At 40.5% G+C, this 24,426-nt stretch overlaps 1 protein-coding gene across 1 annotated transcript; it reads right to left on the reverse strand.

Moving 5' to 3' along the window:
- Positions 1 to 1,719: 1,719 nt before the first annotated feature.
- CAAP1 (caspase activity and apoptosis inhibitor 1) lies at positions 1,720 to 23,646 on the reverse strand. Its single transcript, XM_062018323.1, has 6 exons — positions 23,431 to 23,646; positions 22,240 to 22,440; positions 20,748 to 20,832; positions 19,707 to 19,782; positions 10,882 to 10,955; positions 1,720 to 2,788 (listed from the first exon to the last, which is right to left on the reverse strand). Exons 1-6 carry the CDS (start codon positions 23,560 to 23,562, stop codon positions 2,445 to 2,447), a joined length of 912 nt encoding a protein of 303 aa, XP_061874307.1. The 5' UTR covers positions 23,563 to 23,646; the 3' UTR covers positions 1,720 to 2,444.
- Between the last annotated feature and the right edge of the window lie 780 nt (positions 23,647 to 24,426).

The following is a 24,426-nucleotide window of genomic DNA, read 5'->3' on the forward strand; positions in this document are numbered from 1 at the left end:
GAAGAAATATTTTCCTAATTAAACCTGATTTACACAGTTTTTCTAAGACATCCTGAGTTATGTCTTACCAAGGCATGGCTCCTGCATAACAGTGGCTGGCAGAAACACACGGGAGCTTTACAAGTACACAATCAGCAAAGATTCACTTCTGCAAGTAACAGAAGCACAGGTGTCAAGAGCACCAGTGAAAATGGAAAAATACAAGTCTATAAATGTTTGTCCTATCAATCCACTATCACTGTATCATACATTTCTCTTCAATACTAAGGACCAATTTTTGTTTATTGAAATTGACTGCAATTTTGCAAGCACCATCAATGCTACAGCCAACTGTAGAACTGGAAAACAAACCTTGACTTGAAAGGATAGAGGCAAACAGTAAGGGACAAGTTTTCCTGTTGCTTGAGATGTACAGGGTTGCACAGTAGGACTAGGAAGCAAATGTCCTTGCAGCTGAGCTTTTTCATTTCCACAACAGGCAAAGTCAGGAATTCAGTACCTTGAGGATTTATGTACAGTGGTAGTAAAACTTACTGTTACAGTCTAACATAGTTCCACCAACCTGTGACTTCACAAATAACAAATCAGCATGCTTAGGTTTTGCCAGCTTTATCATTACCCGCTTCTGTTTTGTTTTATGTAAATAAGTCCCAAGTTCACCAAATGGCCAAATAAAATTAACTGAAGATGACACATATATTCTGGAATGCTCACCCTTTGAATCGGATATATACACTCAACTTATATTCTCCATTTGCTAAAAAATAACAGGAAAATATTATTGCCATGAATAAGTGATTATAGTCAGGTAAAATTTAACCGGGCCACTGCCATCACTTAGTGAACATACACTACAATTTTCTAAGCTGTATGTAATAAAGGTTTTAGTTTATAATCAAATTTACACTGCACTATTTTGGTACCATTTAACTCAGAATATTGTTGATTCTAGAGGAAATTAATCATACTTTAAGAAATATACACAAAGTCTGTTTCTAAAAACAATGTGATTGACTTGTCAATAAAGAAAGGGAAAAGGGTAGAAAAAGGGTTAAAAGGAGAAAAAAAGAAGGGGAAAAGGGAAAGAAAAAAAGTGAAGGTGAAAGAAAACTATAGAACTTGCAAGAGAATTCAAGACCTAATATTTAAATAGAACAAGGTCTTCAGAAATACTATGAAATAGCTTGTGGAAATTATCTATGCTAGTGTTGCAAAGCACCTAATTTGCTTTCTGAGTACCAACCAAGGGAAATCAGGAGTAACAATATGTAATACATCTTTTTCCTTAACAAGGACAACATTTGCAAACTTTGTAACTTAAAAAAATCACTTTGTCTGTGTGTGTAACCAAATACACACAAATATTTTAACATGCATTTGATTACGAGCCAAGTATAAACCCAGCACTAATCAACAAACAAAATCAGAAATAATTGTAGTAAGAAACCATAGCAGTAAAATTAATCCTACCATACAATTTATATACAATGAAATACTCTTGACATGGATAAAAGTAGAATTACTATTTTGAAATCTTACAAAATAAAGGATTTAATCTTCTACACAGAAATTAAGTGGATTTCCCTGTTTACAGGGGATAAGAAATGTCTACATTAGATGTTAAAAACTCAAGGTCTTCTAAATAGTGATTCGATGCATTGCCCCAAATCATGTGCAAATGCTCAATAAAAAAGCTTCAAAGTCAAGGAAAAATGTTTTATTTATTTCAGTTATGATACAGAAGACAAACAACGGAGAAGAGTGACAAAATTACATGACCAACAGTATAAAAACTCTGGTATTCATCACTTTCAGGCACTTTCATAACTCTGAAAATAACATGGTTCAACTGTTTATTTGAAAGGAAAAAAACCTCTCCCTTTTAGGAATTCAACTTTCAAAAAATTAAGTGCGCTTTTAAGTGAATCATCATTCATTTTAACTAGAGCAGGTACATTATGATGAACTGGGCCCTAAGGAGAAGCAGGCAATCTCAAATCTTATCATAGACTGCTGAAGGCAGTCACACAACAAAAGACCTCTTCAAAATGGTATTTTTAATGAAGCACATATAAATCCAATTTCTCATGTACTTTAACAAGTTGCCAATAAATAAAAAAGTTGATAATTTCTAACCATGAAGCTATAAAGGACTTGATTTTCTTATTCTTCCTGGCATAGCTCTATAGGTTGTATGAGTCCCTGAGGATCCAGTACCAAGAGACTTGATTTCAGTGAAGCATCAGACCACCCTGCCTGCATATGCCATAGAAGCAGCACAGCAAAGGCAATGAAACCAACTATCAGTGGCTTAAGCCACAGGTCAGGATACACAACAGGGTTTGAATGAGGAATGTCATACCCAACTGAAACTGAGCTTAGCAATGAAGAGAACAGACATCACATCCTTCAAAACAGACACTGAAAATTAAATTTAAACAATCTCAGAGCTGTTTTTTCACATCACCAGCTTTCATCAGAGCTTTAATAGCCCTGGCCCTCATCTCGAGCTCCAGAAGCTCCAGCTGCTGTGCTGATGGCTGAACATCTTCTGTTGGAGGAATGGCTAAGGTTGCTGCTTTGGCCTCCTTTGGGCTGGACTCTGCCAACCCCAGTATCTCATTCACACTTTTCTCAATGTCCTTCTGAAGGTCATCTATCTGACCGGCTCCACTTCTGGCAGTGTTTTCTTGCACATCTGGGCCATCTTCTTCATTGCATGGGCCTTCTATGTCACTATCATATGCATCTGCATTTATGCTGAGGACATCACTATCTTCTCCTTTGCCTGTAACATAAATACAACAATCACACAGTCGCCCAACAGAACCCTTTTTCTTTCAACTTGCAAGATCACTTCTGCTTAAAGTGCTTCTCTGCAGATTAAAAGAGTGACAAAAAGATCCACGCATTGAAGACAACTAATGTCTCTTCTTTTTCTCTAAATTTAAGGGCTGATCTAATTTAGACAAGTGTTAATGCATTTTTATGCCAATTTAGAAGAACATGCAGTATAGCAAAGCTGCAGTACCAGTAAAATTTATTCCATCCTATGGAGTTACATGATCTATTTTCCTAATTAAAATGTCATAAGGTTTTATATCACAAGGAAGCCTCTGCAGTACAAAATTGATTAATTATCTTTAAAGTAAACTTAATTTTCAAACCACAATTTTTAAAGTGACACTTCAAAACTGTTTTATGTAATTTAGAAGAAGCAGAATGCTAATCAGGCACAGTACTAAAAATTAATAGAAACTCCACTTATAGAAAAACTATTCAGAATCTATCATTATGTATTTCACCACTAAAAACATGGAGAAAATGATTGCATTTGTTTTTAATGTTGGGTAAGAATCTGAGTTCATTAAAAAAATTCATTAGAAGGGGCAGGACAATAAAATAAAAGCAGAAGTCTAACAGAACCTGACTAACTGTTCTCGCAATTTGGTTTGAGACACACTATTGCTTTTCTTCACTAACAATCAAATTTATGGGAACTTGCAGTAGTATTGGTTTCTGCTTAAAATGAATAATCTGTAGTCAGATGTTGTTACTGATTCTAAAGGCTATGGTAACTGCTTTTGGTAGCACCACTACCCAAAGGTACGTCTGTGTACCTTGTTAACTCATAGTGAGGGTTTAGAGCTAAAGATCTGTGGTTTTGAAATATATATAATTTCTTACCATGGACATTCAAAGAAAGCTTACATTCTTATGTAAGCTACTTTTAGTCTATAATGTCAAAAATATTCTGTATTTAATACATATTCAGACAGCATTTCACACCTGTGGTGGGGTTTTTTAATTTATGTTAATCCTCATGTTAAAATATGGGAAAGTATGCAGACAAGGGAGACAAACCCTTCTGAGAACTGCACATTGATGGACTAATGGCAGTAGGCAAAATTAAAACATAGGAAATTCCATCTTAATAACTGTAAAAACTTTTTTACTGTGCAGTCAAACACTGGAATAGGTTTCTCAGCCAGGTTGTGTTGCATCCACACCTGCACACATTCAAAACCCAAAAGCACATTGTCTTGAGCAATCTGCTGACCTGCTTGATCCGGCGCTGTAGTGGGCTTGCACAGTAACATTTTAGTAGCAGGTGGGCTACAGTGGTGGCTTCTGTGAAAAGCTGCTAGAAGCCTCCCCTGTATATGACAGGGCCAGTTCCAGATGGACACTGCTGACCAAAGCTGAGTCAACTACTGACAGAAGTAATGCCTCTGTGATTACCATATTGGAGAATGGGAAGAGTTATTGGCCAGGGGCAAAACTGCAGCACAGAAGGGAGTCTGCAAACACCCAGGTCAGTGAAGGAGGAGGGGAGGAGGTATTCCACACATAGAGCAGAGATTCCCCTGCAGCCCATGGTAAGGCAGGCCCTGCCCCTGCAGCCATGCATGCGACAGTGCAGTACAGATCTACCTGCAGCCCAGGGAGGATCCCCACATTAGAGCAGGTGAATGCTTGAGAGAAGCTGTGACTCTGCAGAAAGCCCACACTAGAACAGCTCCTGGCAGGACCTAGGAACTCACAGGGAGAGGAATCCATACTGGATCTGATTTGCTGTCAGGACTTGAGACCCCATGGGGGAATCCACACTGAAGCAGTTTGTTCCTGCAGGACTACTTCCTTCATGGGTGAAACGTGTTGAGGCAGCTTGTGAAGAACTGTAGCCTGTGGGAAGGACCCCACACTGTAGCAGTGGGAAGTGTGAGGAGTCTTCCCCCTAAGAGGAAGCAGTGGCAAAGTCCATCTATGATGAACTGACTGTAACCCCCATTCCCCATCTTCCCATGCTGCTGAGTGGGAGGAGGTAGAAACTTGAGAAAAAGGGAGGGGTGAAGGGAGGTGTTTCAAGATTCAGCTTTTATTTCTCATTTTCCTACTTCATTCTAACCACTGATTGTCATGGTCACTTGTGGGGCTAAGCCAATTAGACGCCTCCACGATCACTTTTTAAGAAGAAGCTGGAAGAGGAGGTTTCTTCCTCCATCTTCTTCCTTCTTCTTCTGCCCTTCTTTTCCTTCTGGCTGGTGGTGGTGCAAGGAGTAGGAACAGTGAGAGAAACAACCATGCGGACTCCAAGGTCAGTGATGAAAAAGAGGAGGAGGTGTGCTGGAGCAGAGACTCCCCTGCATTTTACTGGTGAAGCTGAGATTTATTTGCATTTCTTTAAAGACCCCGCATCAGCGGTAGAGACTCATTTTGATAATGAGCCCATATCAGGGGCAGAGACTCATTCTACTAAAGCTGGCCCCAGATCAGGAGCAGTGACTCACTTCATTAAAGGCCCCGAGCCAGGGACAGTGACCATGGCTGGAGCAGGCCGTGTCCCAAGGAAGGGACCCAATATCCACAGCTTTAACTGTGAGGAGGAACCCATGACAAAGCAGCTCATTAAACTTATGCCCAAAAGAGGCCTTGTCCCGAGAGAGGGACCCTGTAACTGCAGAAACTGCAACCGTGGCAAAGAATCCACTCCAGAGACATTCACCAAGGACTGTGTCCCATGTGAGGGGCCCTGTATCAGCAGAAGCCGCAGCTGTTGGGAACAACCTACACCAGAGAAGTTCGTTACGGACTGTGTCCCAGGGGAGGAACCCTGTGTTGGAGCAGGGGAAGAATGCCAGGAGTCATCCTCATCTGAGAAGACAGAAGCAGCAGAGCCCATCTGTGAGAGACTGACCACATCCCCCACTCCCGGCCCCCCTGAGCCGCTGAGGGGGGAGGAGGAAGAGATATCGGGAGCAGTGAGCTGGGCCTGGGAAGAAAGGAGGGATGGGGGAGGGAGATCTTAAAGTGCTAGTTCGAATTTTCTCTCTGAGTACGGGAGTCTGTTTTGCCCAGAACCGTAATTAGCAGTGAGCCTACCCTGCCTTTGTCTTAATCCACAACAATCTTTTTCCTCCCATTTTGCTGGGCCTCTGCCATCCTATTGAGGGTGGGTGTGAATGGGGCACAGAGCGAGAGCCTGGTGCTGCTGTCTGTGCTAGCTGGGCCAAACCACGACATCATTATATTAATGTCATGGTTTTGCCCAGACAGAGCAAAGGGGAAAAAAACCCATGACTTTGATAAATCCAAATTCTCCCCAAGTTGAGGCTTTTGCCTTGTGATAGTAATTGCCAAGTGATCTCCCTGTACTCAACCCAGAAGCCTTTTATTTTATTTTCTCTCCTCTGACTAGTTTAGGACAGTGATAAAACAGCCTTGGTGGGTTCCAGGCACCTAGCCAGGGTTAAACCACAGCAAGCTTTTTGGTGCCAAAGCCCAGGAACCTGGGATCAATAGGAGTTCAAGATAAAGATAGTAAGTGAGAGAGGTAACGTGCAAAATAAGGACTGAAAAATTTAGAGAACAGAATGATTATGGGGAACTTTCATTGTTGTAATTGTGCTGAAGGGATTAGAAGTAGATTGGATTCAATGATCTCAAAACAATTCTGTGCTCTCTGATTCCTAAAATTAGTATGTTGACATGTGGTTTTAAAAGGTTCCCTCACACTGAAGTGATGGTTTCTTTGGAATTGCTAGTTTCATCTATCCGTAACTTTTATTCCTGAACCTCAAATCTGCAAGGCTAGAAGTACTGATTTGCAAGGATTGATCATCAACAACAAAACCACCAATGTACTGGAAACCCAAGTAATTCATTCCCCTGTGAATTGCTCTTTTTTAACATCAGGCAATCAGAATCCTACTGACATTCAAACTGTTAAAAAAAACCCCTATTGATAATGCAGTCTAACACAGTGGGGACCTATGATTTCAATACCTTTAATCATCTTCCTGTCATTGACTTTTTTTGCTCAAGATGTTAACATTTTATATTTTACTGTGGAAAACTTCAGGAAATTTTTTAAAAATAATTCCTCTCAATAAGAATGTTCCTTTAAAAAAGGTTTCGGATACAATACAAACAATTCTCTCCCCTTTCAGAAGAGTGAAGCATCTTTGAAACAACATTTCTACAAGTCTTTGGTTCACACTATTAATGTTTTGGTGTCTTTTATCGCTCAAGAAATATTTAAAAATGCAACAAAAAGAATGTGAGACTTTTTGACAACTGTGAAGTGCAAAAAGCTCTCCTTGCACATAGTGATTTGTATTTTCTTCTTGTGTTTTTATACAGGCTCCTCATGTTAGAAGGAAGTTCTGTACAAAGACTTCCAGTAGAGTATGGATTAGAAAAATTGAATTGTTCCTTGTTCAGGATCCATTTCATCAATCAACTTTCACAGAGACCACTTTTGCTTTTAACGGAAAACAAAATAAGCCTTTAGAAAAATACTACTCTTCTTTAAAATATTTTAAAATGCCTTTTGGTATCTGCTTGCATTTGGTTTTAATTCATAAGCAGTGCAGAAAAATCTTAGAAAAGATCTATTTTACTTGGGGTTTAGGACACTTCTGCTACCTTGGTGGTGTGAAAAAGTAGTCAATACCGACTACTAAGAAAGCTATAAATACACTTTCACTGCTTAAAAAAAACTAAAGAGAAGGCAGAAGGACAGAGGAAGGAAGGGGGAAGGATTTTTTATTCTCATTAAAAAAAAAAAAAAAAAAAGAGTTGGATCTGTAAACCATAGTAACATTTTAAAACAACTCCAAAAGTTTCATTGATCCTGGAATAAAGACTTTATTTCTAAACACACTAAAAAATGATCTTCAGATCGTCACTCATGATCACAAGCTATGATTTGTCTCAGTTTAGGAATCCTGCACATTATGCTGTCTGAGAACACATTCCTGAGATAGGATCTTATGCAGTTATCAATCCAGCACCTGATACTGGATTTTCTGGATTCCAAAAGCTGCCCACCATCCTGGCAAACACAGCACATATAGGAACATATACGGCCAAAGTATATGGCACTTCTAACATTCTAATCACAGCTGACAGGAAAAAAAAAATTCTAAAAAAAAATAAATACATTTTGTGTCTTTGTTTTTTTGTAAAATAAATCACAATTTTGATGCAATAAAAACTGAAAGCCTAAACCAAACTATTCTGAAACTCTAAAAGATTCTCCTTATAGCGATGTATATAAAAAGTATTCATAAGAGATGAACATATCAAGGCCTTAAATTCTAAGTGGTTTTATCCTGTTTCTACTGTGACAGTTACTTCGAGATTAATATTTCAGTTTCAGATGCACTTCTATCTGTTTCTTATACTACCAAAGAAATTTTGAACACCATCTTTTCAACATTAACTTGCAAGAAACAATGTACATACTAATTAGATCATGAAATGGAAATTTTTCTGTGTTTTTGCATGGCACCAGTAAGCATTTAGCTAATATCCTGCTCAACCCGCAAGCATGGCTTGGCAGTGTTAGGTAAGTGGTTGGACTCAAAGGTCTCTTCCGACTAAAATGATTCTATGATCTATCTCCATGGACCAAAAAAAGAGGTGCTTCAATGATGTAGTTCAAAGATTGAAAATTAACTTCTGAGCACACCCATCCTAATTTACTGCCAATGAGAAACTGACTTTGTTTTGGGTCTTGCTGGGATGGATCTAATTTTCTTCACAGCAAGCTGCACAGGTGCTGGATTTGTTGCTGAAACAATGCTGATAACATACTGCTGTTTCAACAGCCTCAGGGCTTTCTCATTCTGTCTCTGATCCCTCAGCTAAGCAGGGGTGTGCAAGATGCTGGGAGGGGTACACAGCCAGAACAGCTGAGCCCAATTGACCAAAGGAATATTCTTTACTATATGATATTGTGCTCAGCAATAAAAGCTCGAGGAAAGATGGTTGGTTGTGGTTATGACACTTGTTTTCTTACATAACTGTTAAGCATGCTAAGACTCTGCTTTCCAGGAAATGGCTAAAAATCCAGCTGCCAATGAGAAGTAGTGAATAAACATCCCATTTTGTTTTGTTTCAATGCACAAGTTTTGTTTCACTTATTAAATCATCCTTATCTTGCCCCATGAGTTTTTCTCATTTTTGCTCTACCCATCATCTCCCTCACCCTACTAGGGGAGGAGTTGCTGAGCAGCTGGTGGGTGTCTACTGCCAGCTGGGGCCAAATCATCTTGGGATTCCTTTTGGTACTGGTCACATGTTAAGTGGAAACAAAATATTAACAGTCATATTCATGCCTGCTCCAGGAAGCTAGGCAAAGCTACTTTGGGTTTCATTCAGAATTTTGGAGCCTCTAAAACTATATAAAACAGCATTCATATGAGCTTATAGGCTTGTATATGTTTAGCTGATGTACTTCTCTCTTTTGCAGTTGTAATTTTACCCAGTAAAATAAAGATAATTTCTCATTATTGGGAAATTATTATTTCCATTATCTTTTTCTTTTTGATAACTTTTACTTTATACAGTTGCTAGATGCAATAAATTCTCTTTTTTTGTTTTTTTTTACTGCACTTTTGCTTATCTTCTCTTATTTTCTTATAGCATCACAGGCTGCAGCTCAGCAGAATCATTAAAGTTATACTTTCTAATTTATATTGATATTCTCAAAAGCTCTTTAAAGCCAACGTCTTGAGTGAAGCCACTGTTATAGCCCAGAGTCATGATGATATTCTGGATGATTAAGTCATAAAAAACAGCAAGGAAGCAATCACCTGCAACAGTCATCAATTCCCTGTGATAATACGAAAGTGGATGAGATCTGTAGGAGATCTGTCAAAGGTCACTCCACAGAGCACAAAAGCAATGTTTAAAGCATTCCTCACATAGCCATAGCAACCTGCTCCTGAAAGTTCTGATTCTTTCTTTCTCCATTTAATTCTCTTCACTAATTACTTCAGAAAAAAAAAATCATTTTTCACAAAGTTATTCCAAGAGATATCTTTTAGACAACATTCTGAATTGTGAAACAGAAGTTGCAGGAAGCAAGTAATGTTGGATTTTTGCAGAAGAGAAACATAGCTTATAAAAATCTGCAATATTCTTTGATTGGAAAAGCTATTTCTGATGTTACTGCATGTAGCTAGTCCAAATGAAAATAAATTGAGACAGAAACACTTACAATTCTAGTGCCTCATGCACAAAACAATACTGGCAGTTGTTACATGATGCCAATTCAACGACTGGAATAGAATAGACACTGTTATAGAAAACTGTTTCCTTATGCAGCAGATATTAAAATGTGTAAAACTAACTAACCTGAAACTGCATTTTCTGTTCTGCCAATCACGGCAGTACCTGAATGTCCCACCCACAACATTTTTGTATTTAATAAGAGAAAATATAGAAGACACAACATTCATTAAAAGATTCAAGGATTTGAGTGTGTACCTCTATTGACACTAACTTCAAGTATGATATGTCAGTTATTGGGAATTACAGGTGTCAAGCACAATCCCTTGGACCTCATCTCTCCTCAAAGCAAAGCATTATATGCCAAGACTAAAAAAATGAAATTAAACTGAAAGCAGTCCTTTTGCAAACAATTATTATAATGGATTTCTATGAACGCCAAAACAGAGTACTGCAGACTCTTATGATCACCTCAAAAGAAAGTCAAACAGACTCTTGAAGAATTCAGCAAATGTAATGGCAGTATTCACAATCACTTATATGCCAAGAAATTGAAACGACTGAAGTTCCTCTTCAGATGAAAAAAATTGATATGAAGAGCCAAGTGAGTCTTGCCAGAAGCTAAACTAGCAAACTTTGAAGCACTGCAGTTTGCTTCTATACACAAAAAACCTCTCCAATCTCACAGATTTTTTTCTGGAATTAGGTCAAAGGGAGAGGTTGGAACCCTACAATAGCTGATTTCTGAGAGGATATTTTTCTCTGATCACACCTACTGTTCAAAAGAGAGCTATTAGTTATCTAGAATTAGTCACTGCCCAACATCAAGAAAACAAAATTCTATCTTTCTCCACTACATACCTTGTTTTGATTCTTGACCTTCCAGCTTGTTGTCTTCTCTCAGAGAAGAAGTAGAATCTATACTGTTGTCCTGTCTGGAAGCAAATAAGATATTTTATCTATGTCTTTCATAACTTAAGACAACTTCTCTAATAAACATTTACTTTAACTAAAGAAACTATGTTGTAGTAGGCCAACAGGCCAGCTGCAGTATAAATAAAGACCAAAGGAACATTCAGAGTGCTAATGTAAGCAATTGGGAATGAGGGGTTTTTACTTTGCCTACCAATACACAAGGATAAAGCAATTATTTCCACTATACCTTAGGCCTTTCAGAATAACAAGCCTCACTGGTAGGCCCTCCCTAATACTAGGAACTTTTATTTAGAAATCAAAATGAATTGTCAAGCAAAAAATAGTTTCACTTGCATTCAAATAATATTTGCTGTTTTCTTTTGAAATGATGAAGGTATTTTCATGAAGTTATCATCAACTCACCACCATCCACCCCTCCTACATCACCATCTCAGTTTCAAAAGAGATACTTTGTAAAAAGAAATGCAACTCAATTGTTAAATTATGTTTAGTATCTGCATTTCTCTACTTCTTCTGCGTGAATATCAATACTTTTGACCTGTGTGTGCCTTACAGAAAGGATAAAGAAGAGATATTTTTGTGAAATGTCCCTGTCCTTCACATATTTCACATGTACTAGTGAAAATACTGTGAAATACACAGGGAGATGGAAGGCAGAAGGACCCACAATCACAAAAAATAATTAAATTGCCATGTCTAGTGAGTATTTTGAGGGTAGAATTGTCAATTTTCCTACTCTGAATGTTGGCATAGCATTGGTTTCATACATACTAATACGGAATCAATGCAACTATCCTGTCTGTGAGAGCTAAACAGCACTATAAAAAGGACAGCGGTATTCTAGTATCACAGACGTAAATACAATGACTTTTAACAAATTGCTTTTAAGTAATGGCCTGAAGACTTTTCCTAAAGTTGAATACAGTTCTATTTTTCCCATGCTCCTGAAAATACTTGTGTCCAATGGCTGTCAGGAGGAAGCACACCAAAACACTTCTGTGTTTGTCTTAGAGGCAGTTATTTTGACTACCATTTCCTTTGCTTTAGTACGAAACGTTACAAATCCACAGATTCTTCTGATTCTCCCACTTTTTGCAGCTATTACAACATAAATGTGTGTGGCAGTGTGCACTAATTGATTAAGAAGAATGTGTAGCTGTTTTCATATGCACATAGCACCTGGAAAAAAAAGTTTTTCAATGTTCTGCACCTGAAGGAAGGAAGGAAAGAAAGAAAATACTGTTAAATACCATTGTAATAAACTGGGAATAGACTGTTTAGTAGGATGGATTCTTCATCTCTTTAGCAGGATGTTCTGTAAATACAGCTAACTCCTTTAGGAAATTAATTAAACTCTTATCTCGTGATCAACAAAGAGAGCTTGCTCATTTATTTTCTATTCCAGTCATCAGTCTTTTACTACAAAGGCCAGAGGTGTTGCAAGATGGATTACAGCCCTCACCTGTTAGATGTAGAATAAACCCAGGAATTCAACACATAGAAGTAGGTCAGCTGTAGGTAACATCTGAGACATGTTAATCAGAGTCTGTCTTGCTGCCATTGTTGGGGAGAAGGAAAATCAGAAAACAGGACATTACCATGTTCAATTCCTTAAGTGGATTGGGAGAGAAGAGGCTGTGAGGAGACTCACCCCTACAGTCAGGAGTTAACTGAGACTTCACTCAGTGAGCCTGAACAGTTTAGCTCTGGGAAACACCCTCTCAGCACTCCTAACAGGTTTGACATTACAGCCTTTTCTGGTAAGGGGGAAGGGGCTGTAAAGATGGCTCCTGTAAGAAGTTGCTCACAACTCTCCCCAGCTCTGAGCCAGACCCACTTCTGGGGCTGAGACAATTAGACACCTCCATGATCACTTTTTACGAAGAAGCTGGAAGAGGAGGTTTCTTCCTCCATCTTCTTCCTTTTTCTGCTCCTTCTTTTCCTTCTGGCTGGTGGTGGTGCAAGGAGTAGGAACAGTGAGAGAAACAACCATGCGGACTCCAAGGTCAGTGATGAAAGAGAGGAGGAGGTGTGCTGGAGCAGAGACTCCCCTGCATTCTATGGAGAGGACTGGTGAAGCTGAGATTTATTTGCATTTCTTTAAAGACCCCGCAGTAGCGGTAGAGACTCACTTTGATAATGAGCCCATATCAGGGGCAGAGACTCATTCTGCTAAAGCTGGCCCCAGACCAGGGGCAGCGATTCACTTCATTAAAGGCCCCGAACCAGGGACAGTGACCATGGCTGGAGCAGGCCGTGTCCTGAAGGAGGGACCCTTTATCACTATGGCCTGAGCAGGTCGTGTCCCGAGGAAGGGACCCAATATCCACAGCTTTAACTGTGAGGAGGAATCCACAACAAAGCAGCTCATTAAACTTATGCCCAGAAGGGGCCTTGTCCCGAGAGAGGGACCCTGTAACTGCAGAAACTGCAACCGTGGCAAAGAATCCACTCCAGAGACATTCACCAAGGACTGCGTTCCGTGTGAGGGACCCTGTATTGGCAGAAGCCGCAGCTGTTGGGAACAACCCACACCAGAGAAGTTCGTTAAGGACTGTGTCCCAGGGGAGGAACCCCATGTTGGAGCAGGGGAAGAATGCCAGGAGTCCTCATCTGAGAAGACAGAAGCAGCAGAGCCCATCTGTGAGAGACTGACCACATCCCCCACTCCCTGCCCCCGGGAGCCGTTGAGGGGGGAGGAGGTAGAGATATCGGGAGCAGTGAGCTGGGCCTGGGAAGAAAGGAGGGATGGGGGAGGGAGAGCTTAAGGTGCTGGTTGGAATTTTCTCATCATCCTACTCCCTTTTTGCTTTTATTCTGTTCTTTTTCTTGTAGAATAAACTTTCCTATTTTCTTAAGTTGAGTACTGGAGTCTGTTTTGCCCGTAACCGTAACTGGCAGCGAGTCCTCCCTGCCCTTGTCTTAATCCACAACAACCTTGTATACTTTTTTTCCTCCCATTTTGCTGGGGCCTCTGCCATCCTAATGAGGGTGGGTGTGAATGGGTACACCAAGTGAGAGACTGTGGTGGTGCTGCTGTGTTAGCTGGGCCAAACCACAACATAGTGCCAGGCTCCAGCTTAGGACCAAAGCCTACCAGTCCTCTGCTTTGAGACAGTGTCAGACTCCTGGGTAGCAACATTTCCCTACTCACCTCCTTTATGGGGTGGGGTTAGGCCAGATGTCAGCACAGACCACCAGCTAAACCTGTCCATGATGTTGTCACAGCACACATTCCCAGAAACTTCAGCTTTTGCTCTTCTATCACTTGCCAAGGCTTATCACACTCAGTTCTCCATTGCACTGTTCAATCCATTAGATTATGCACTTACTGATGAGTCACCAGAAGCACAAAGACCCAGTGTCCATAGGAACTCTGGTAACTTCATCACTGCAGAGAGACCACCCTACCTAAGTTGCTGTTGTGAACAAAAAGCAATCAGTCTATTGTCTGGGAATAAAGCCTAGTAAGAGCAGTAAGCTAAAAAAAAAAAAAAACACAAAAAACCACAAAACCACTTTATAGGCTGAAGGGTGTTACGGTCTACAGGAGCAGAGGGACAGGATGCATAGGATAGGATGCTGGGAAAGAACATTTCAGAATTGTATAAAACATACTGGTAGGTGTCAAGTGAAGGATAGAACACCTAACAGCATAGGATATTTAGAGGAAGAACCAAAAGTGTTAAAAGGAAGACATCAAGATAGACTGAGAAAGAACCAAGTATGAGGAACAAAAGATTAAAACAGAAGGTAAAGGGTCAGTAGAGCATTAAACAGGTTGCTGGTCAGTACCTTTACCTGGCCAAGTGCTGACCCTGATCACCACAGTTTGTCCTGCCCTCTAACTGAACTCTGTTGCTATACTATTTTTCTAAGTGAAAGGACATCAATTTCTGTATATATGTAGATGTGCATGTGTATTCATCTGTCTAAGTGCCAGCAACTGCAAAGTGGAACATAGATCATAAGGGTCTGCAGAACCATGCCATCAGAAACTAGATAGAATGAAAAATGTGCACACTTCCTTGGGGAACTTCAATGTCATCCATCAGTGTGTATACAGATGCTTGTAATTCACCAGCAAGTCTCAGAGGTGGTCTAGTCACTAAGCAGGATGAGAGGTCTGGGACTCAGACTGTAAGATCCAAGGCAAAACTCCTGAAAGAGACCAGGATCTGCAAGTAGGCAAATTGAAGGACCTTCTACATACCCAAGAGTTCAACAGCCTGGATGTCAGCTACTGAGGCCAATCACAGGTCTGCACCAGCTACCAGAGAGGCCTGTGTGTGCGCGCAAGAACTACACATAGCAGCTGTAGTTGGGATGTAAAACTTGTGGGTTTTCATGTCCAAGGGCCAGCAACTGAGGTGCCTGGCAGATCTGGGACCCGTGACTGTCCAAAAGATCTTGAAGGACTCACTTTTTCAGTTTTTTCTCCTTTTTTTTTTTTTTAATTTTAAGCAACTTTATACAAAAAAAAAAAACCTATTTGTGATATATCCTGATTATCGCTAAGAGCAAAATGCTGCTGAGGTTGCCCCGTCTCATTCTTCCTCACACACAGGCTTCACCATTTTGAACTTAGTCCTCTCTGCACTGAACAGCAACATGTCATTTCAAAAAGTCTGATCTTGCACAAAACTTCAAATCACTGGTACCACTCTGAGCTCTAATACCAAATTTAACTGAGAAACTACAATATCCCTTTGACAGAAAACTTAGTGACCTCCATGGTTCAAACACCGTCCATGAAATTATTTAGACCTTTTTTTAACAGCTACATGAAAAAGAAATTACCAGGTAAAAATTTTTTTAAAAGTACACATCAAAACTTGTGAAGTTTCCTCCTGCTACCTTAATGCTATCAATGATTTCACAGAAACCACACTCCTTTAAAGACATACCATGAATTTTTAGAACTTGAATGTACATTCACAGCACATTTTATGCTTTCCTGGTGAACCATCACTATTTCATTTAATAGGTGGACATTTTGTACCACCTTGTGGCCAAGCAGAAAAATTTCAGTTCACAGCTCAGGTTTTCTCATTAGCCTCATCACTCATTCACTTCGCAAGAAATAATGTTTTCCTAATCATCTATCTTGCATTATAAATTTAAGGAAGAGCACAACATCAAACAACGGGAGATGAAGATACACAAATCTAAAATTAAGTCATGGTATTTAATAACCTCTTCTTTCTTTCAAGTCATACTAGTAAGTTATCACAGTAATTTGGACCTCCGTCTTTTGGGCAGTCTTTAAAGATGCTTCTCCCTCAGGACGAGAGTTAAATCACTCTTCCAAGAGATAAGCTCAGTCTTTTTTTTTATATAATAGAACATTTGCACACTATGTTCTTTTCAGCAGAAAGAAGTTAACTATTAGTTTGTTGGTGACAAATACTGTAAATTTGAATTTGCCCTACACTAGCTTTTCATGTTGACATATCCATGCTAGTGCAATGTTTATGTGAGATCACACACACAGGTTCTGTACAGAGCCTATGAATTTTAGGAGTCTTCATAGTGTCACAGAAATCTGGGTTTGATGGTGATTTGGTACCACAACTCCAGTAGATTATGCAGAGTGACATAAAACAGGACCACAGGTTAGAAAAAGGGGTACTGGTCAAAGAAGTAGACAGCTAAAGATTAAGCCAATAACATCTGGATGCTGGTGTCTGGGACTCTAAACTTCAGTAGTAACTAAGGTAAGAGACTAGGAAGTTTTGACAGAAAAAAAACATCTTAATATACTGGACTAGAAGACAGTCTGACAACTTGAGAAACAGTCATGCTGATACGTTCCTTACAGAGCTTTTAATTGTGTTTAAGTAACATTCACCTAAATCTCCAGAGTGAGGCTTGAGATCAGTAACTGCTACTCTTAATACATAGATGATGTAGCTTCCTAAATTAAAATTTGCCTTTGCAGTTCCAAGTCTAAAAAAATATTTTAGACACCCTAATCCTTGCAAGCTTCCTGCAAATTTTTCTTCCAAAGCTAGTTTTCCGTAACAAATGAGAAGCAAAATAAATAACAGCAATTAAGTAGTACTCTTCAGGAAAGGTATCTCAAATGACAGATGCTATACAAACAGTTTAACGACTTATAAAAAGTCCATCAGTCTGATTACAAGTGAAGTCTCAGGATGCCAAGAGAACAGTAAACAGTGAATAAGACTTAAAAAGGTAAGGTATCTGTTTGGTGACTCATGTAGTCTATTTTAGTGACTTTCAAGTGGTGAAAAACAACCAAATTGTCCTAGATTGGTAAATATCAGACGGCAATTGGATGCTTGTGAACAGCTCAGTACCTATGAGCAAAGTGTATTAAAACAAGGCAAGCCTTTAAACTGCTAACCTTTCTAACACAAACCAAGCAAAAAACACTCTTGACTGCAAAGCAGTAAGAAGTTTATAAACTCTCAAAAGAGTAAAAACCAAACTGCAGATTTTCACACAATGGAAGAAACAAGTACATTAGATTTTCAAAGCAAAAGACCATTTACTCATATTACACATATGAACACATGATCACTATAATATTAGCGTATTTTTTAATACACATTTTATTACTAGAGCAAATAACCTACTTTCATTCCTTCTGTTGGAGAGTATTAAAAGAGCCAATGCAGGGAACAGGGAAAAAATAGCTCAAGAAGATGCTAATACCTTTTCAGTAAGATGAGAGGAATGCCTGCTTGTTTTTTTTAACACATTAATTGGCTGACTCCTTTCAATTAAATATTGTCATTTAGTTGGATGCCTTTTATTCAGAAATTCTATTGACTTAACAGCACTCCACTGCAGGCAGTAACACAGAAGAGTAACAAAAACCTGAGAACTGCATAGACAAAAAAACACAGTACAAACTAGACTCTTATAAAAGTCTGTATATTTGATATATTTGGAATTTCTTCAGATATATCGATTTAAGTTTTCCGGACTTCTGTTGATATATGGATATGGCTGAAGGTGTAATAATTTGTCAAATTATTGTTTTAAAGAAGAACAATGAAAGAAAGAAACTGATGCTTCCAATCAGTTAATAAGTCTTATTCTAGTAAAAAAAACTTGTAATCAACATTTTCCACTTCCATGTTTACATGCCCATGAAAACAACTACGACAAGTTGTATTTAAACCAAAAAAGCTTTAATACTGCATGACTAACAGAATGCAGAAGAAAGCAATGATTTACAAGAAAAGCATAGTAAAGAAAACAAGCTAGGAAGAAGCAACAGTGAGAATATAAACACGGAAAATGTTTTTTAATTCTGAAATGTCTTTTTTATTCCCAGGGAAAACAAATTCACCCATTTAAACATCAAATGTTACTTAAAAACATATTACTACAAACAACCAAAGTTTATCTTAGGAATGCAGTTTTCACTGTTTCTTCACTGTTGCATCTTTAGTCTCCCTGCCTACCAACTGACTTGTTGCTGTTTCAGCTGACAAAGTTTTCTGGTTTTGCAAACTTGCATTTATACTTATTTACACACAGGCTGCAAAAACAGTTAACTCAAATGTCCAAAGATTAGACCTACTTAGTAAAAAAAGCTTGTGATACTTTACAGTTGTGAAAGAATAATACTGCTCTACTTAATGAGCGCTAGGCTTAATGATTAATATAAAGTCTTATCTTTCCTCATTTCACCCGTTTCTTCCTACTTCTTTATTTCTCTATTATGCAAAAAGCTTTCCCTTTTTTTTTTTCGTTTTTAGAGCTAGCACACAGCTGTACCTGTAAGCCAAGGCTCTAAGACAGTATGCTACAAACACAGGTACTATGTTTCAACCGACCATACAAATAAAAAGAAAAGCCACAATTCCTACACCAATACATCTTGCCTGGCCAGTTCAGAGGGGTGATAGAGCTACAAGAACCAAAGGCACCTCAATCTTTCTGTTCAAAGGAAGCAAACTGCTCTGTAACTTTGATCAATATTTCATAGCTTCTATTTTTTAAAAACAAACTTCATTCTTGATTTTGCTTTCAGTTACTGTGCACATCTTTCTCACCAGCGATACAAGGTGACCTACCTTTGTCAGTTTTTTGTAATTGGAGCAGTGGTTAAAGAACTTGTTTAGTTCTACTTCTGCTGTACCTCAACACAGCTATGTGAAAACGTAAACACCAAATTAGTTTGGTTTCTCTGTTACTTAAGAGTGGAATATTATCTGTACAGTGAAAAAACAGAAGAATCCCGAAGTGCAACTTAGATCCTACAGATGTTGCTTTCCTGAAACTTTCCTACTTGCCACAGACAAATGGATTAAGTATCCTGCTTCAGCTGGGGTAGGAATGAAAAAGGATCAGAAATAAGTGTGGATGAGAAGGGCTACATCTCAGCTGAATTGAAAATACACAATTCACTAACCTAAGGGTTACTCAGCCTCTTTTACCTCCCTCAAAATGGGTCAACCTACATCATATGACTTCATTCCTGCTGCAGGCAAGGAGTAGTTGAATATTCAATTACCATAACACAACTGTGGGTGGTAAAACACTATGAAGTCCACTGATGTGTCCACGGCACATTCTATGTTATCAAGTGACAAAACCATGCTTGTAAATGTAGCGCTTGATAACAAGTCACATCTCATTGTCATAGAACTAATCATGTAAGGATATGGCACTTGAGTCTTGCAATGTTCCTTTGATCATTTCTCATGAAAATATCCCTCTATGTTCAGTATTCTTAAATTAAATTTTTAAGTGTTTTATCTTTTACTTACTGACTGACTGATTCACTTCCAATCTTGTCTCCTCCATCTGTCTCCTCATCAGTATCAGAATCAGCTCCAATCTTGCCTAGACATACATAGTTTCAAACATGAAAATTCAGGCAGATAAATAATGCTACACAGTTAGGCTTACTCTTGGTGAATAACTCTATTGAAATCAGTAGAAAAGCAGGGGTTTTCTTCTCAGTTAAAGCAAATGTTCTAAAATTAGTCCTAGTAAAAAACAAACTTCTGAGTTTTCTGTTTACTATATGGTTGGTATTTTACAGTTAAACTCTATTACAAAGACAAAGAAAAGAGCTATTGCTAGTACAATACTGTAGGCACTAAAAATAAAGAATGGGAGATAGAATAGAAAGTACTCTGCAGCATTTCAAATTTCAAGAATTCCACTTAATTGAAAAGATGGAAATATTTTTACAAATAAATTCTGCACCCCTTAAATACCAAGTGTAAGTTCAGTAAGATACTGAATGGATACTGGAATGTCATGCCCTTCAGGAAAATGAACTGTGTGTCTCAGCAGAGCAGAAGGATATACCAAGAACTCTTTAACTACATTCAGTACTTCAGTGCAATTGCTAATATAATTGAACTAGCACTGCAGTATGTCACAATTCCCCTGCAGAGAATCACAGGGCAACTCAAGATCAGTTCACACAAAATAATGGATTTCAAATAATAATTCTCCAGTCCTAGTTTTGTTTTTCCAGTAAGTTAAAAGTTTTTATTCTTGGTCTGAGTACTAAGGAAAAGCAGCTTGAACTACTGTTTTCTGAATGAGCCCTTAATAGCTTCTGAATCAATGGATGACTTCATCCAAGCTTAAAAGATGAAAGTGAGCATATTTATATACACACAGACAATGTATATACTATTAGCATATGTACATAAAAGATACTAATATATATACATACACATATATACTTCATAGTTTGGGGGTTTTTTTGGAGCTAGAAACAGAGTGAAAATCCCAGTTTAGAGGCAGACTGTTATCTGGTGTACAGTGGTGCCTAGAAGTTTTATTCATACCTTCAAGTATCTTCAACAGTTTTTTTTCAGACAATAGCTCCAATTGCTCCAAGCAAAGACTTTTGATTTCATCCATGGAACAGTTCTACAAAGATAGATCAGACAGACCACAAGCTACTAAAAATTTCCAGGGACTAATTAATTATGAACAGTAAGTAGCATCCCAACTATACCTAATGAAGGCTTAACTCAGATTTCAAGTCTCTTCCCTGTTCTGACCTGCATTGATGTAAATGTTGAAAACCATCAGAGAGGTGTTTAACTTTTGAAAACTTAAGCAATACACAGTATCAGTTACTTGACCAACAGCTTAGAGTTGTCACTGCAGCTGCAACACTGAGCAATAGAAACACTGGGCCTCATGTGCAAAGTATGGAAGAGCAAACAACAATAGCCCTGATTACTCTTAATCCTTCCTCACTCAGAAGCAGGTGGATTATAATTAAGCCTGTAAAAAACAGAGCCAGCTGTTGAATCCAAGGTCACAAACTGAAATAAACAACGTTACCAACAACATACCAACAGCTGTGTATCATAATGAGGTGTATCATAAGAAAACATTAAAACAAAATTAAAATCGTGCTCCAGTTCTCACCCTTGATACATACCACATGCTACCACAGATTTGATTGGCACTCCAGTTACCTTCACATCTTTCATACTACTCAGTGTCCTCTTGGTGAAATAATGTGACAATTTCACACTTAAAAATGAACTCAAATACCACATCCAAGTATCAAAACTAGTAAGTGTTGAGCATATTGTAACTTTCACAACCCTACTGCAGATGTGCTTCTACTGCACCAGGAAACTTCCTTTCAAACTCAGTAATGCCTCTGCCTCCAGCTGCTCCAGTTCTCTCAGAGACGAGAAATGAGTAAGACTGTTTTAAACATGTAGTGAGTGGCATACAAAGTTCTGTCTCACGTTAACGATATAACTCAAAGGTAAAAACTGAAAACAAATTTAAAAAGGCATACAAATGGCATTCCACCTACAGCCTCTTCTTCCGTATAGGCTCACAAGACTCAAAAGGTCTACATTCTAAGTGGCTCTACTAGTACTACCATTAAAGTCCACAGAAGTTAGAGCTGCAGGGGCTGTTTATCAAGAAGGGACTTTATTGTCTTGTCTCAGACACTAATTTAATACCATCGAAGGAAATTAAGCTGAAACAAACAGAAATCAAACTTATATTAATAATGTATTTATGAATACACTACTGAATTTACTCCAGATAATTATGAAACTCCTTTTGCATGTAATTAACGAATACAGACAGATGGTACACAAATAAAGCAGCCTGAAGTTCAGCAATGGCCAAGCAGCAGAAAAAGCAGTAACCTAGAGTAACTATATCAATTTGTTAAAAGATGTTACTTCCAAACACTATATATAAAGTTTACCTAAGAAATAGGCAGGCAGCTTTTAAGCTAGAAGTCCGCTACAAAAATTATAAAAAAGTATATAAATGGTAAGTGGTGTTCGGTACCTTTAAAATATCAGGCAGCATCTTCTGTAGTTTCTTCTCTCCTATGATACAGAAACACTGCTGAAGCATTTCTTTTTTGTCTGCAATGTAGAAACTGACAGGTTTGAGTAACACACTGAGATCTAACCCTCCTTCTTCTATATCACTGGGCTGCTCAGCTTCTTCCACTTTTTCTCCAGATTGTATATTGCATTTTGCTTCCTAAAACAAAGAAGGGTAAGGAAAATGTTCACATTTTCTAGGGAACTAGAGAAGAAAAAAAATCTTACAGTTTCATTTGTGCTCACAGCAGTTTTCTCTTCATAACTACAAGGTATACCTTAAGGCAGATTTCTAGGCTTCCAAATAGTCTTCCAGTCCACAAGGCAACTGAATTACAGAAGCCACATTTTTGGTTACAGATGTCATTTTTATGCCAGAGGAAATTTTGAAAGAGGCAAAAAAAATATTTTTGATTATTAGTTAGAAAATATTACCTGCAAATACCTAGTTGCTGCTTATACATGAAAGCACACATTAAGGCAGAAGGAATCTCTCTGATTTGGTGTGTAATTACATCATTCATCTCATAATGTACAGCTACCCAAATAAGAAGGAAATTGGTACACAATTCCCTGCCCAGCACAGACTTCTGAGAATGGAAGTGGGCTTCGTGGCAAAAAATATACTTTCAATACAGCAGTGGAAACCCTCTACAGTTAAAAGTGATAAAAACGAACAAATGAAAAAACCACCCCAGCCAGAACTACATTTTGGCATCTTGACAATTAACTCGGGAGTGATCGTCAGGTAAATTTCTGTACTCACGCACAAACCCCTCCCAGCATTGACTCGCAACCCTGCAATCACGAGCAGCACTGCTGCTGCCACCTCTGGACTTGTGCCCTACACTCTCATCCCTAAGAAACCGCCGGCCGGCCTCCTCTGCGCGGCGACCGCGGGGGCACAGTCCGTTCGCGCCGTTCCCCCGAGCTTTCTCCTCCGTGCAGCTGCACGGAGCCAGCCGCAGGCTACTGGCCGAGAAGCGTGCACAACCACGGCCAGCCCACTGCCAGGCTTCGCTCCTCCGGCGGGGGGGGCGCCTCGTATCAAACGGCACGAGCGGGTGCCAGCCCTAACAGCCCAAGGCACAGCGGGAAAAGCGGCGACCATGGCCGCGACGTGGCCTCCCATCCCTCCTTCTCGCGCTACCTCCACGGCACCGTGGCTGGACTCGGTGCTCCGCCGCTTCCTCGCGCTGTCCCCCGTCCCCGACGTTCCCTCCGGGCAGCAGGAACGCGACCGGCGCCGCTTCTTCTCCTTCGAGGACTTCCTGCCCGGCATTGCCCCGCCGGGGCCGGCGCTCTCTGTCCCCGCACCGCTCACATCCGCGCGCGCGCCGGACGGCCCCGCGCTCAGAGGAGCCGCGCTTCCGGCGGAGCCCCGATAGGCTGTGGCGCGCCCCCGTCACCGCCCCTTCCGGCGGGCCGGGCCGGGCGGCGGGAGCGGGGCGGAGGCTGGGCCGAGGCGGGAGGCGGGAGGCGGGAGAGGGGCGGGGTGGGGCGGGGCGGGCTGCGGGAGTGGGGCGGAGGCTGGGCCAGGTGGCGGGAGCGGGGCGGAGGCTGGGCCGGGGCGGGAGGCGGGAGTGGGGCGGAGGCTGGGCCAGGTGGCGGGAGCGGGGCGGAGGCTGGGCCGGGGCGGGAGGCGGGAGTGGGGCGGAGGCTGGGCCAGGTGGCGGGAGCGGGGCGGAGGCTGGGCCGAGGAGGGAGGCGGAAGAGGGGAGGGGCGGGGCGGGGCGGGGAGGGCAGCGGGAGCGGGGCGGAGGCTGGGCCAGGCGGCGGGAGCAGGGCGGAGGCTGGGCCGAGGAGGGAGGTGGAAGAGGGGCGGGGCAGGGCGGGGCGGGGCGGGCGGCGGGAGCGGGGCGGAGGCTGGGCCGGGCAGGAGGCGGGAGTGGGGCGGAGGCTGGGCCAGGCGGCGGGAGCGGGGCGGAGGCTGGGCCGGGCAGGAGGCGGGAGTGGGGCGGAGGCTGGGCCAGGTGGCGGGAGCGGGGCGGAGGCTGGGCCAGGGCGGGGGGCTCGGGGGGAACTCGGTGCGCAGTGTGGGAAGGTGGGAATTGTTCCTACACTTTGGATCTGTTGGTAGTTAAAAGAGAAGGAGAAAAAAAAAGGAAAGTAATCACAGTGTAATGGATCAAATTGCGCTAAAGCA

The sequence above is a fragment of the Colius striatus genome, chromosome Z (genome assembly GCF_028858725.1).
Source record: "Colius striatus isolate bColStr4 chromosome Z, bColStr4.1.hap1, whole genome shotgun sequence".
NCBI classification, from domain to species: Eukaryota; Metazoa; Chordata; class Aves; order Coliiformes; family Coliidae; genus Colius; species Colius striatus.

What these genes read in the sequence shown, in the direction of transcription:
- CAAP1 (XM_062018323.1), bottom strand. Translation starts at nt 23,562, where the DNA reads ATGCCGGGCAGGAAGTCCTCGAAGGAGAAGAAGCGGCGCCGGTCGCGT. An exon ending in TGCTGCCTGATATTTTAAAG is followed by an intron (nt 20,833 to 22,239) that starts GTACCGAACACC and finishes CTATCTTTGTAG; the next exon opens with AACTGTTCCATGGATGAAAT. An exon ending in ACTGTTGAAGATACTTGAAG is followed by an intron (nt 19,783 to 20,747) that starts GTATGAATAAAA and finishes ATGTATGTCTAG; the next exon opens with GCAAGATTGGAGCTGATTCT.